Source organism: Triturus cristatus, chromosome 5_1, assembly GCF_964204655.1.
Source record: "Triturus cristatus chromosome 5_1, aTriCri1.1, whole genome shotgun sequence".
In the NCBI taxonomy this organism is placed as follows: domain Eukaryota; kingdom Metazoa; phylum Chordata; class Amphibia; order Caudata; family Salamandridae; genus Triturus; species Triturus cristatus.
Window position 1 is genome coordinate 123,229,697 of NC_140587.1, and position 13,414 is coordinate 123,243,110.

Consider the following 13,414-nt stretch of genomic DNA (forward strand, 5'->3'; position numbering starts at 1 on the left):
GTCTTAATGATAAATTGGAAAATACTTGTTTTCTATAGCCACACGTATATATAATCTGAAATACCACCTAAGGATCCTCACACAGAATCTCAGTAACACAAACATACATTGGACAGGTAATTCACTAAGATTCAAACCCAGACTTAGAACACCAATTTCCATCAGACTCTATAGAGTTTACTACCACATTGAGAATGTTCAAGAAACAATTGCATTATATTACAATTATCACACCTGCATTATGAAAATGTGACAAATGCAACTGCTTATTTTTCAATGAGAAGTTTGAAAGCACACTTATTCTCACATTAGCACTGTGGTGTATTCACTGATTCTCAACGCTCTATTTCGTTCTTACTAATGCTGAACACCATTAACTAGAATATAGAATCATGATGTTCATCTACAAATGTTGGGACTAGAGCTCGTGTTAATATCAGCCATGAACATCGTTATCATCTTCATAGATCACGGGATTACGCGCATATTAGCACAATGGTTGATTCTCGATATCTTATTCTTACTTCTACTTATGATGAGTATGCTTCAACATCATTACCAAGAATATAGAATCACGGTATTTTTCTGTATAAATAGAGTCCGTTTCAATTTTAATATCATTCAAGAGTATCGCTCTTATATTATTCCTCAAGATCACGGGATTACGGTGTCACTTGTATTAATGTAGCGCTGAGAGACAGTCTCATTTCTAAGAACAGTTAAACTATAAAGCACACACATCGTTCATTGAAATGCTGAGCGGTTAGTCCGTTTTCAGTGTCACTCACTTTTTACACAATGTCATTACGACGACGGTTCAAACCAGGAAGTTTACTCGCGATACTCATGTTACACACGAATGCCGGCGCTGTTCGTAGCCGAAACGGACACAAACACCGTCTTGGTAGGTAGCATTGACATATTTTTTGGCAACTCCAAATATCACTTGTGGATTTTTCGTATACATCAGGTAACTTAAAATCGTTCTCATGACAGGCAGTTCATGACGAGTGTCACGGAGCTCTTATCCTCGAAGACAGCTTTTGAAACGCCCAGCTCAGTTCATATTCGCGCACCTTATATTTTCATCAAGGTGAGCCATGATTTTAAAAGTGAACGTAGCATCTAGTTTTTTCGGATTTTTAGGAACACCATACAGAATAACTGGGAGAACTTCGCCTATTTTCACAAACACACAGAGGGCAGGTACGCAAGAGTTGATTTGCAGCAATACTTTGATTGGTTTCGATGTGGTAGAGTAATATCTATCTCTACAACGTAGTGTTTCTTTTGATAGCGGCTGAATCTTGTGAAGAACTTATAATGCACTAATCACCTTGGTGAGGGGAGCACAGTGCACTTAGAAATTATAACACTGAATATCATACCTGATTCAAAGAGTGCAGACCTTGAAATTTTCTCCATTTTCTTTACAGCATTCCCCTGACGAAGGGACAGAGAGTCCCGAAATGCATTGGGTTTTTAACTAAATTAAATTTCGTTTTGGTCAAAAAAAATATGTAATTTTGTCAATTTTAGTTCTGTTCATGTTAAAAATTGTAAAGGAAGAAAGTACATGTTTATGAAAAATGTATATTGTTTAAAATTGTTTTGATTAAAAATTAGAATTGAATGAAAGAAAAAAAACTCTCTTTTGCAGTGCAGATTGCAGTCCTAGTAATCTTTCAAGCACTAGGCCACTCACTAGGTTTCATTCATATGCTATGCAGGCATATTGCAACACTGCACGCATATCAAAAACAACTTCTTATTTAAATTTGTTCACCAGTGTGCGCTCACCACCCACCAATACATTTATTGGAACTAGAAACACCCTCATGAATAATGGATATTGAAAAGGCTTTTTACACCATAGGCTGAGAATACATGTGGACAGTGTTTTCAAGGATAGGTTTCGGTCTCAACTTTTGGAGATTTAAAACCTGTGGCCTCGGTCAGATTAGTAGGGCATGTCTCAGTCAGATGGGATGGGATGTTGGGAGGAGGACCAGGCAGGGTTACCTCCTCTCTCTGCTTTGTTTATTTGGCAATGGAACTATTGCCTATTCACTTGTGGGCTGTCGTGAGGCAGTGATGGATATAGATGGGTGACACGATAATTGTAATCTCACAATATGCGGATGATGCCCCCCTGTATTCTCAACAGCCAGAAGCATTAGTGCCAAGACTATTTGTTTAGTTACAGAGTATGGATAAGTCCTTGGGTTTACATATAATTGTGGAGAAGCCACTGGTGGTTTCCATTAGTGAGACTGGAGGGCAAAACTCAAGGGGGCAGATTTACAAGAAAGTGACGCATCTGTAGCGATGCGTCACCGTCCTGCGCCAACATGCCAAATCCTTGCGTCACCATAGATGCGCCGTATTTACAATACGGCGCATAATGGTGCAAGGATTGACAGATGCGTCAGAAATTCTGACGCATCTGTTGACGGAAAAGTCACGCATTGCTGGAGTCGTGTCGCAATCACGACACAACTCCAGCAATGCTCAGGGGCGCCCTATACCTAACATGCTGCGTCACTCCTTATGCCTGCTTCAAGCAGGCGCAGGGTTTTGACGCAGCATGGACGTAAAAGTGACTACATGAAATCTTGTAGATTTCACTGCGTCACTTTTACGGGGTTTCCTGCGATGGAACGCCCACCCTGCATACATTAAACCTGACGCAGGTTTAATGTGGCGCAGGGCTTCACAACGTGACGCATCTCCCTAGATGCGTCACATTTTAAATCGGCCGCAACTTTTACGCTGTCGCTGCATCACAAAAGTGACGCAACGACGGTGCAAAAGTGACGCAAGGGGCTTGTAAATCTGCCCCTAGAGATGTCACCTAAAGTGGGATTGTGATGGGAGCTTGACAGGTTCCAATACCTGGGTATAGAGGCCACACTCACTACAGACAAACAATATCACTATATTATGCGTAGATTCCTGACCGGACTTTAGGATTCTATAGGATTTTGGAATGGATTATCTCTGACAGTTGCAGGCAGGATTCTGGTAGAAAAATATTGATGCTTTTATGTCTTCCAAAACTCACAAAGATTAATACCTAGTAGAATGTTTAAAAGGTTGGATAATTTGCTGATTTCTTTAATATGGACAGGGAAAATAAGTCAGGTTGTTTTTTGGGTACTACACCTAGAAATGGCTGAAGGGGGTTTGGGCTTTCTGACTTAGAATTCTATCACATTGCAGAGCACCTACAAGACACAGCCAGATGGTGTTCTGAGGAAAGCAATTGAGAGAAACGGTTGTTGGCAGGGATTCTGGAGACGGTGGGTCTGGCTGTTAGTTTAATTACAGGAATGCGACAGAACAAAGAATGTCCACACAAATCACAACAGGTGGCTTGAGAATGGGAAACCACAGTTAAGGCTATTAAATGAAAAACCCCTTTCTCTAGAACCGTGTTTCCCAAATATGAAGGCATATTTACAATATTTTGGGGTTGGGCAGCACCACAAGCTTTCTAGCTACGCTGCCCAACGTCAAAAGAAAAGGGAAGGAATGCGCCCTATCTGGTTGTATGTCTCCACAACGCCTGCCATTACATTGCATGCCTTTACAACGCAGTTGTGTTGTTACAAGGCGTTACCGTTACCATTACAACGCAAATGTTAACCACGCATATACCTTTACAACAACTTTTGTTTTAAAAGCATGTTTTGTAAAAGCATATGTTGGTTAAAAATGTTATTGAAAATATAAGTATTTTACAGGTAAATGTAAACGCTATTTATGTTTACAATATAGCTTTATATGTCCCTGTAAAATACTTATAATTGCTTAGTATTGGCATGCATGGTAATGCATGTAAAACAAAACTAATGTACTTACTTTTATATATGTTTTTAAATATTCGACACACAATGATGTCTGTTGAAATATATAAAAACATATATTTAAATACAACAACCCTTCAACCCTCTACCCAAAGTCCCCACCCACCCTAAACCCTAAAATTACCCTAACACCACAAAACCCATACCCACCCTAAACCCTAAAATAACCCTTGCCACCTCGAAACCCATACCCACCCTAAACCCTAAAATTACCCGTGCCACCCCAAAACCCATACCCACCCTAAACACTTAAATTACTCATGCCACCCAAAAACCCATACCCACCCGAAACCCTAAAAAAACATCCCACCCCAACAACCATACCTACCCTAAACCCTAAAATTACCCTTCCCACCCCAAAACCCATACCCTCCCTGAACCCTAAAATTATTCTTGCCACCCCAAAAATCCCTACCCAGCCTAAACCCTAAAATTACCCTTGCCACCCCAAAACCCCTACAGACCCTAAACCCTAAAATTACCCTTGCCACCCTAAAACCCATACCCACCCTAAACACTTAAATTACCCATGCCACCCAAAAACCCATACCCACCCGAAACCCTAAAAAAAATCCCACCCCAACAACCATACCTACCCTAAACCCTAAAATTACCCTTCCCACCCCAAAACCCATACCCTCCCTGAACCCTAAAATTATCCTTGCCACCCCAAAAATCCCTACCCACCCTAAACCCTAAAATTACCCTTGCCACCCCAAAACTCCAACCCACCCTAAACCCTCAAATTATCATTGCCATCCCAAAACCCTTACCCACGCTAAACCCTAAAATTACCCATTGGCACCCACAAAACCCATACCCACCCTGAACCCTAAATTTACCCATACCACCCCAAAACCCATACCTACCCTAAACCCTAAAATTACCCATGCTACCCCAAAACCCATACCCACCCTAAACCCTAAAATTACCCATACCACCCCAAAAACCATACCCACTCTAAACCCTAAAATTTCCCATTCCACCCTGAAACCCATACCATCCCAAAACCCTAAAATTACCCATACTTACCGAATACTTACATTTGAAACGCATATTCCTTCACCATTCATGCCTTAACAACAAAATTCGTTGTAAAGGCATGCGTTGTAGAGGCCTATGCGTTGAATTAAACGTGTTGTTATGGTATTGCGTTGTAATGACCACTATGTAATGGTTGTTCCCCCCCATCTACAAGATACAGTGCATTCCTGGCTTTCTGCCAGAGCCGGCACGAAAGCTGCAGCATAGTGCCATCAAAGGCACGATTGCACCATGGTTCAAGTGTGCCTGTGTTGTCGGCAGGACTGTTTTTGTGCAGGAAGGGGCACATTGATACAGTCACCCAGATTACATATGTTAGAAATTGTATTACTTATTAGTTGTACAGAGAGAATAGTAATTTAACTCATCCAATAACTTAGTATATATATATATATATATATATTCACTGAAAAAACCATAGGTTTCAGGGGCGTTATAGTTAGCTGGACATTTTCCTCGTACAAAACCCTAGAAATTCCCCTGTTATAGTTAGTTCAGCTAACTATAACTCGCGCCCCCGCAATGCACTGCTGATGACATCACATATTACATCACTCATGACATGGTCAGTGACATCACTGATGACATCACTCATGACATCTCAAATGACATCACTGATGACATCACTGATGACATCATCTATGTGATAAATTAGTACACCTTCTCACACCCTAATATAACTTTTGATACACCAACTCAAAATTTCAGACGGCTATTTTGAAGACCATAGATACTCCAATACCAATAACTACATACCCACTCATTGACTCTTAGGTCTACATGCACCTCCACTCACTCACCTGTACAGTCACTCATACTTACAGTCACTCCGTACAAGACTATCATATGCATTTATACAGATATATAGACACTCACACACTGCCAATCATCCATTGAGGTACTGACACACCAAGTCAGTTGTGCAAATAATTAAACAAAGTCCAATTGACTCACCTATACAGTTAAACACACTCAAGTTCACTTACTCATAAAAATACTAAAAATACTAAAAAAAAATGACACTCTTATTCAATTACTAGTACAAGCACACACTCATCCATACAGCCAGTCCTGCAATCACACACTCTCACATATAGATAGTTATTTACTCTTATACACATATACACTGGGTTTCACATATGTAGTTACTGTCACATGTACAACTGAGATATACATTCCATCACTAACACACCCTTACATACACTCACCCAACCATACAGTCCATCACAGTTGCACTCTTAAAACCATGCACCCATAGATTTTTCAGTGAAAATATATATTTATATATACACACATATATATATATATATATATATATATATATATATATATATATATATATTCACTGAAAAAACCATAGGTTTCAGGGGTGTTATAGTTAGCTGGACTTTTCACTTGTACAAAACCATTGAAATTCCCCCGTTATAGTTAGTTCAGCTAACTATAACTCGCGCGCCCGCAATGCACTGCTGATGACGTCACATATTACATCACTCATGACATGGTCAGTGACATCACTCATGACATCACTGATGACATCTCAAATGACATCACTGATGACATCACTGATGACATCATCCAGTGAATGTGTGTGTTTCTGAAAATTAAATATGTTTTATATATGTATATCTCAAGGTCGATGGAAGAATAAATGGGTATATAAGTGTCTAAATGGATGATTTGTTTTTGAAAAATTGATTGTGTAACTGACTGATTAAGTGTTTCATAGTGAATACATGGCTTAGTGAGTAATGTTTAAATATGTAAATATCTGTATCAGTCTCTCACTTTGTGTATAAGTGGCTGCATGGGTTGGTGAGTAGCTACATGGGTGTTTATATAGGTTATTAGTTGGTTTTATGAGTATCAGTCTGAGTGTCTGCATGGTTCGGTGGGGGTATTACGTAGTGCATAGGTGCATGAATGAATGACTCACTCTTTGTATGTGTTGAAGACAGCATGTGTGCAGGACTCTATGGGTGGATGAGTGAGTGTATGGGTGTGTTAGTGAGTGAATGACTGTCTCAATAGTGTCTTTATGAGTAACTACATATGTTTTAAACTAGTATATGTGACTATTGGTGTATATAAGCGAGTATATGTGACAGTGAGAGATTGAAAGAGTTCCTATATGAATAAGTATGTGTTTCTATAAGTGATTGTTTAAAAGACTAAGTATGTGTAAGTTTCCGTAGAAGTAAGTGTGGTGGTGTGTGTATAACTGTATATACAAGTAAATGTATGTTTGATTCTTTATTAGCATGAGTGACTATGTGTGTGAGTACCTCTATGGATGAGTGGCATTGTGTAACAGGATGTATAGGTGTATGAGTACATATGATGAGTGACTACATGTATGAGTGACTGTATAGGACTGTTGGTGAATGAGTGGATGTGTATGTGGATCTTAGAATTACTGTATAGGTTGTTGTAACTGGTATTGGTATGTCCATTGTTTTTAAAATTTTAATTTCTATTTTTGAATGTGTGTATCAAAGGTTATATTAGGGGAAGAGGAGGTCTGCCACTCTATCACAAGGATGATGTTATCAGTGATGTCATCAGTGATGTCATTTGAGATGTCATCAGTGATGTCATGAGTGATGTCACTGACCATGTCATGAGTGATGTAATATGTGACGTCATCAGCAGTGCATTGCGGGCGCGCGAGTTATAGTTAGCTGAACTAACTATAACGGGGGAATTTCAATGGTTTTGTACAAGTGAAAAGTCCAGCTAACTATAACACCCCTGAAACCTATGGTTTTTTCAGTGAATTTCTGAGGTTTTTTAAATGCTAATTCCTAACTATAACGTGCCTGAAACCTATGGTTTTTTCTGTGAATTTCAAAGGTTTTTTAAATGCTAATTTCTAACTATGCCTACAGAGATAGGACATGTGAAGAAAGAAGAAAAAATGCACAGAAAGAAACAAAAGAAGTGCAGAAAGAAGCAACAGAAGTCCTCAAATACGAAGATAAGTGCAGGAAGAAGGATAACGTGCAGAAAGAACAAAAAGAAGAGCAGAAAGAAGCCTTGTTGCAAAATCATCCTGTACCCTCAACTTTTTCAGACGGATACTGGTGGTAACTGAGTCTGACTAACCAGTCCTAGAGCCAGTGCTATGTTAAAAGACACTTAGAATACAGTGAAAACACCTACATACACTAGGGAACATTATGCGTTGGGGTCCCCCTGTGATTAGCATGACCTCCTCTGTAAGCCCCTAGTGTATAATAGGGCATGGGGATTAAAACTACCTCTTAAAACAGGCCACAGGGCGTTTTTGCACACGTTAACTCAGGCCTCGTCCCCTCCCTTCACCACTGTGTAAACACGCCCTGTGTCCATTTTTAGTTGGGAGATTAAGTTCATTTGAATCCTGAGGGTCCCTAGGGTCCAACTAGCCCACTAGGTACCTCCAGTAAGTGCCACAGAGCTGCGTTGCAGAGAGGTGTAAAAAGTGGCACGGCCTGGACCACCTCTCTGCAATGCAGCTCAGTGGCGCTTACTGGAAGCACTTGGTGGGCTAGTTAGCCCCCAGGGGCCCTCAGTATTGAAGGGAAATTATATCCCCAATTTAAAACGTGCCATAGTGCGTGTTTGCACACGTCACCTCAGGCCCCGTCCCCTCCCTTCACCACTGTGTAAACGCGCCCTGTGGCTGTTCTAAGTTGAGAGATTAAGTCCCCCTGAATCCTAAGGGTCCCTAGGGTCAAACTAGACCACTAGGTACCTCCAGTAAGCGCCACAGAGCTGCGTTGCAGAGAGGTGTAAAAAGGGGCTTGGCCTCAGAACACCTGGCTGCAGCGCAGCTCCCTGGCGCATACTGGAGATGCCTGTTGGGGGCGCGTTTGCAGAGTGCTGCACGGAGGGGGCATGGCCTCCGGCACGATGCCAGTCTTTTATTTATTTTAGTTTTTTAAGAAGGGGGGCTGTTTGGTTCCCCTTCTTATTCTAATTTATTGGCCCTGATGACCCCATCCCCCAGGGCCAGTCTCCTAATTATATTTTTTTGACCCCAATCCCCAGGGCCGGCCACTGTTTTTTATTATTTTAAAAAAATATATATTTATAGACACACCTAGGACATGCTGGACAAACCGTACGTACCTATCACCATGACGATTTGCGTGATATTCATTAAAAGGCGACTATGCATGCAATGAATCCACGTGGAATGTATTTACACCACTAGTGAAGCTCTGACATGTCTGATGCCCTACCGTGCCTAATCCTGGTAGACACCCTTGTCGTTTATTTATACAAACATGGGTAGCTATTGACGGGCACATTTAATACACATGCACACCAAGCCATTCAAAGGGGATTCGACAAAAATTCGACCAAAACTATGCAAGAAACCCCCCTCACGGTTAATAAAACACACATCCACTGCCGGATGTGTAATACTTTTTATTTTACTCTCTGGAAAGGGGACGAACATCACTTGAGAGTCACAGCGTGCTCCTGACAGAGCCCAATGCTGTGTTACACCCACCATTGCCTGCCGAGTGCCACACACCTCTGTGTTGTATTCCACTAGCTAGTGCATATGCTATGACACTCTCTAGCCCATGTGCACTGTAACACCACCCCGTGAATATGTCATGCCACACTTGTCTTCGCACGGGTTATATTGCCCCATCTAACGTGCCTTTCTCGATGCCTATGTTATAACGCACAGTGCTATGCCATACATATTACAATCTGGGATCCATATCTTTGTCACAGTGCATATGCAACGTTACACTCCCCAGCACATATTTTATATTACAACTTTAGAGACTAGTTAGGTTACACAACACTGCCCTGTGCATATTACACTCCAAGGCGCATATCGCATAGCACGCGCTAGTGCCTGTGCTATCTCGCGCTCTCCCATGAATCTGTCATTGCGCACAATGTATTGCATATTATATTTCATGCCCGGTTCATCTTATATCACACTTTTTGGTGCATAGTTTATACCATACACTATATCTAGTTTTCATTTTCAATCGTGCTCTCAGGACTATGTTCTATATAACACTGTGTTCACCTACCCTTTTCACGGGCATTACATTTTGCGATAGGGGGTGGAGGGTCAGGGGGTGTGTCTGCCAAGTGAGCCCGGAGTCACAGTCACAAAAGTCCTCTTCTTCCTGAATAAAAGTGAGATTATGCTGCATACTTGTTCATATTTTAAGTAGTTCGCACAGACACAATGTTTTAAAAACAATAAAGTTCCTAATACCCGCCTTCTCTGAACAGTTAGCTTGCTGCCCCATCCCCTTCCTCCCTATCCTCTGTTGTGTGAATCCATGGACTAGCCTCCTCCCTCCTGCCATGCATGGTCTGATGTGCTGCCACTGCCCTCAATTTAGTATGATGTACCAGTCCACTCCTCCTGCCCTCCATTGCCCAATTCTATGCCCCATCATTGACCTCCTGCTTAAACTCTGTGCTTAGCTTGCTGCCCCTATTCTCCTTCCCCCTGCCCTCCGATGTCTTTGTGCATGCCCCTGCTCCATCCTTTTTGCCCACCATGTCCCATGGACCTGCCACTCCTATCTACTCTGAGTGTTCTGTTGAGCTGCCACTCCCCTCCCACCTGCCTAGCATTGTCAGATGACTGTAACCTGTCCCTGCCACCTCCACCCTGCCTGTCCACATGCCATGCCCCTATCCTCTTCCTTCTGTCCTACATGGTCCATTGTACTGCCACACCCTTCTGCCCTCCCTGGTCTGTTGTGCTGCAACTGCTCCTCCTGCCTGCCCCGTGTGGTCTGTTGTGAGGTCCCTTCCCCTGAACTTTCTTGTCTGTGCACAGGTCCTGACCCTTCCTTCTATCCTCCATCGTCCTTTGTGCATGCCCCTCCACCCTCCTTCTTGCCCATCATAGCCATTGTGCTGCCACTAACCCTCCCACTTGCCATGCATGGTCTTCTGTGCTGCCATGGCCCCTCCCACCTTCCCTGTGTGGTCAGTTAGCTGCCCCTGACCCCCTCCCACCTTCCCTCCATGGTCTGTGTGTATGCCATCACAGTCTCACTGTTGCTCTTCATGGTGTGTCTTGCTTCTAGTGCCCATCCTGCCTGACCTCCATGGCTATCTTGCTGCTCCTGCCCTGCCCCCTTGCCCCCAGCCCTACTCCCTCCCTCCTGGCTTGTCTGTTCCATTGTAATGCCCCTGATCCGTCCCTCCTGCCCTTTATGGTCTGTTATACTGCAGCTTTCTCTCCTGTCTGTCCATTATGGTCAGCTAGCTACCATTGCCTCTTGCCCCTCTGTTCTCTGTTGTCCATGTGCATGGTCCTGTCCCCTCCCTCTTGCTTTCTATGGATTGTTGTGCTGCACTCCCGTCCTGCATGCCCTGTGTGGTGTATTGTGCTGCTGCAAACCCTGATGCCTGCCCTTCAGGGTCAGTTTGGTGCACCTCTCCATGTCCCTCCTGTCCTCTGTTATCCAAGTCCATGTCCCTATCCCATTTCCTTCCATGATCCAATGTACCATACTTGCGAACATTTTGAACTTGGTAAGAGGGAGATTTTGAAAAAAAACTGGGGTATTGATTTTCCCCTTTGAGTTACATTGAAAAAGAGGATATTGTAGACAGGAGACAGATCAAATAAAGCCCATTTGAGCTTAAAAACATTGGACGTTTCCTGGCTGAATCGGGTCTGTTGGCATGTATGGTTGTACTACCATTGCCTCTTCCTTCTGCCCACAATGGTCTATTACATTGCCACAGCCTTGAAGGAGGGTAGATTTTGTATCACAGGGGGCCCCTGGCCCGTTCTGTCCACACCTGAAGTATGAGACCCTTGTCCTTGCCCTGCCAGCTGCATTTGTAGGCCGTATTAAATTGACCAGCGGGTCCTGTGTTGCTATATAATTATCCTGAGACATCCTTACCACTCAGCCAGCATAAAACCCCTGTGTAGGCCCTTCTGTTCAATATGTAGGCCTCTTTGTTAAATTGACCATAGCTCTGCAATTTTAGTGTATAGCAGTCTGAAGGCAGGTCTGCGAGGCCTTCTGATCCAAACTAGTAGCCCCCACCCTACCCGAGTGCTCCGTGCTCGGTATCAAAGTTCAACATCCCCCTGAAGCTGTCGACATACAGTAGGCTGCATCCTGGACTGGTACTTGCTTCCTGGGCAGGTTTCCCGCTTTTAAGGAAGTGGCAACCGCAGAGCGTCAAGTTAGGAGAACTGAGGAGATTTTATACATGAATATATTGAATTCCCGTACAATACCCATTATTTTCTGCTTGCTCTATGGAACTTACGATAAGCGATTGGCCTGAGAGACTGACCTTTTCACCCAGTCCATTGTCAGCATTAAGTGGGTAAATGACGAAATGTCTGGTAAAATCTGCAGACGAAGCTTTTGGGTAGCATACGTAGGTAGATGTAGCGTGCAAAGGAGCCCACAAAATGATATAAAAAGGGAGCACCTACAGATATCGACGGACTACCTCGCCGTCTGTATGTAGGTTAACAGGCAGTGCAGGTTTTCCCCAAGAGCTGGGAGCTCTTGTCTTCCTTTGCTTAAAATGTCTTGCTCTGCTTTGCTTGAAGTATCTTATTCTATTTTACCTATATGAAATGTCATGTTATGTTTAACCATTGTTCTCTTTACTTTTGCATTTAAAAGATTTTGTATTGTAATTGCAGGAATGCTTGCTCTAAGAGTAAACGTGAGTGTTCCTAGGTAACATTTTCCTTGGTGTAACTTGTTTCTCATGATGCATTTATAGATGTGTTTTCTCTCTCTCTCTGTCAGTACATTAATTGAGATACAGAGAATATTATGACAGCTGTATGATTATCTGGATTCTGTATTTTGTACTTTATGTCTCTATTCTGCGGTTTCTTTGAAGTTGCATCTTCTCATTAAACTGCCATTGTATTCTGCCTCCAATTCCATGTCTCATATGTCTGTTTTCTTCATTTTTGGAGCAAGCGTTCCTAGGCACCCCGGCTCAAATTAAGGTGCCCCTTTTGTCCCTGACTCACTCTCCTGCTCAGTTCTGTGGTGGCTCCCGGGGATCTGGGGACCGCCCCTAGCTTCCTTGACCCGTAATAGATCTTCCCTCCAACAGCCTCTCTTGCAAGTCCTGTATTGTTGGTTTGTTGCCCCTGCCCCCCTTTCCACTGCCCTCCATAGTCTGTTGTGCTTCCACGGCCCTTCCTGCCTGCTCAGTGTGGTTAAATTGTTGCCTTTGCACCCTCCTACCTGCCTTCAATTTTCAGAGTCCGTGCCCCTGGCCTCTGCCTCTCAACAGTATCCTAATGAACAACTAGATTGCTAACATTCTATATTTATTACAAAAGTGTGGAACGCCTGACATCATCTTGATGTAATCAAAACTGTAATACCTAGAGCATTTCCTTTAGAAATTACATATATGAGAGGGTCTTATTGGCATCAAAATTATGGTTAGTGCTCTAAAAGACTAAAATAAGGACATATTTTCTGAGTTTTCAAATAGCGACAAAGCACTTTTAAATTATT

The 13,414-nt window shown here is 42.6% G+C and overlaps 1 protein-coding gene across 1 annotated transcript in view; it reads left to right on the forward strand.

The window, feature by feature from the left end:
* The first annotated feature begins 789 nt into the window (after positions 1–789).
* Positions 790–13,414, forward strand: part of LOC146830354 (ly6/PLAUR domain-containing protein 2-like) — a 298,792-nt gene continuing 286,167 nt past the window's right edge. Inside the window, exon 1 of the mRNA XM_085604038.1 lies at positions 790–904. Within this exon, the coding sequence (XP_085460164.1) occupies positions 799–904 (106 nt within the window). The 5' untranslated portion in view covers positions 790–798. The remainder of the gene's footprint in view (positions 905–13,414) is intronic.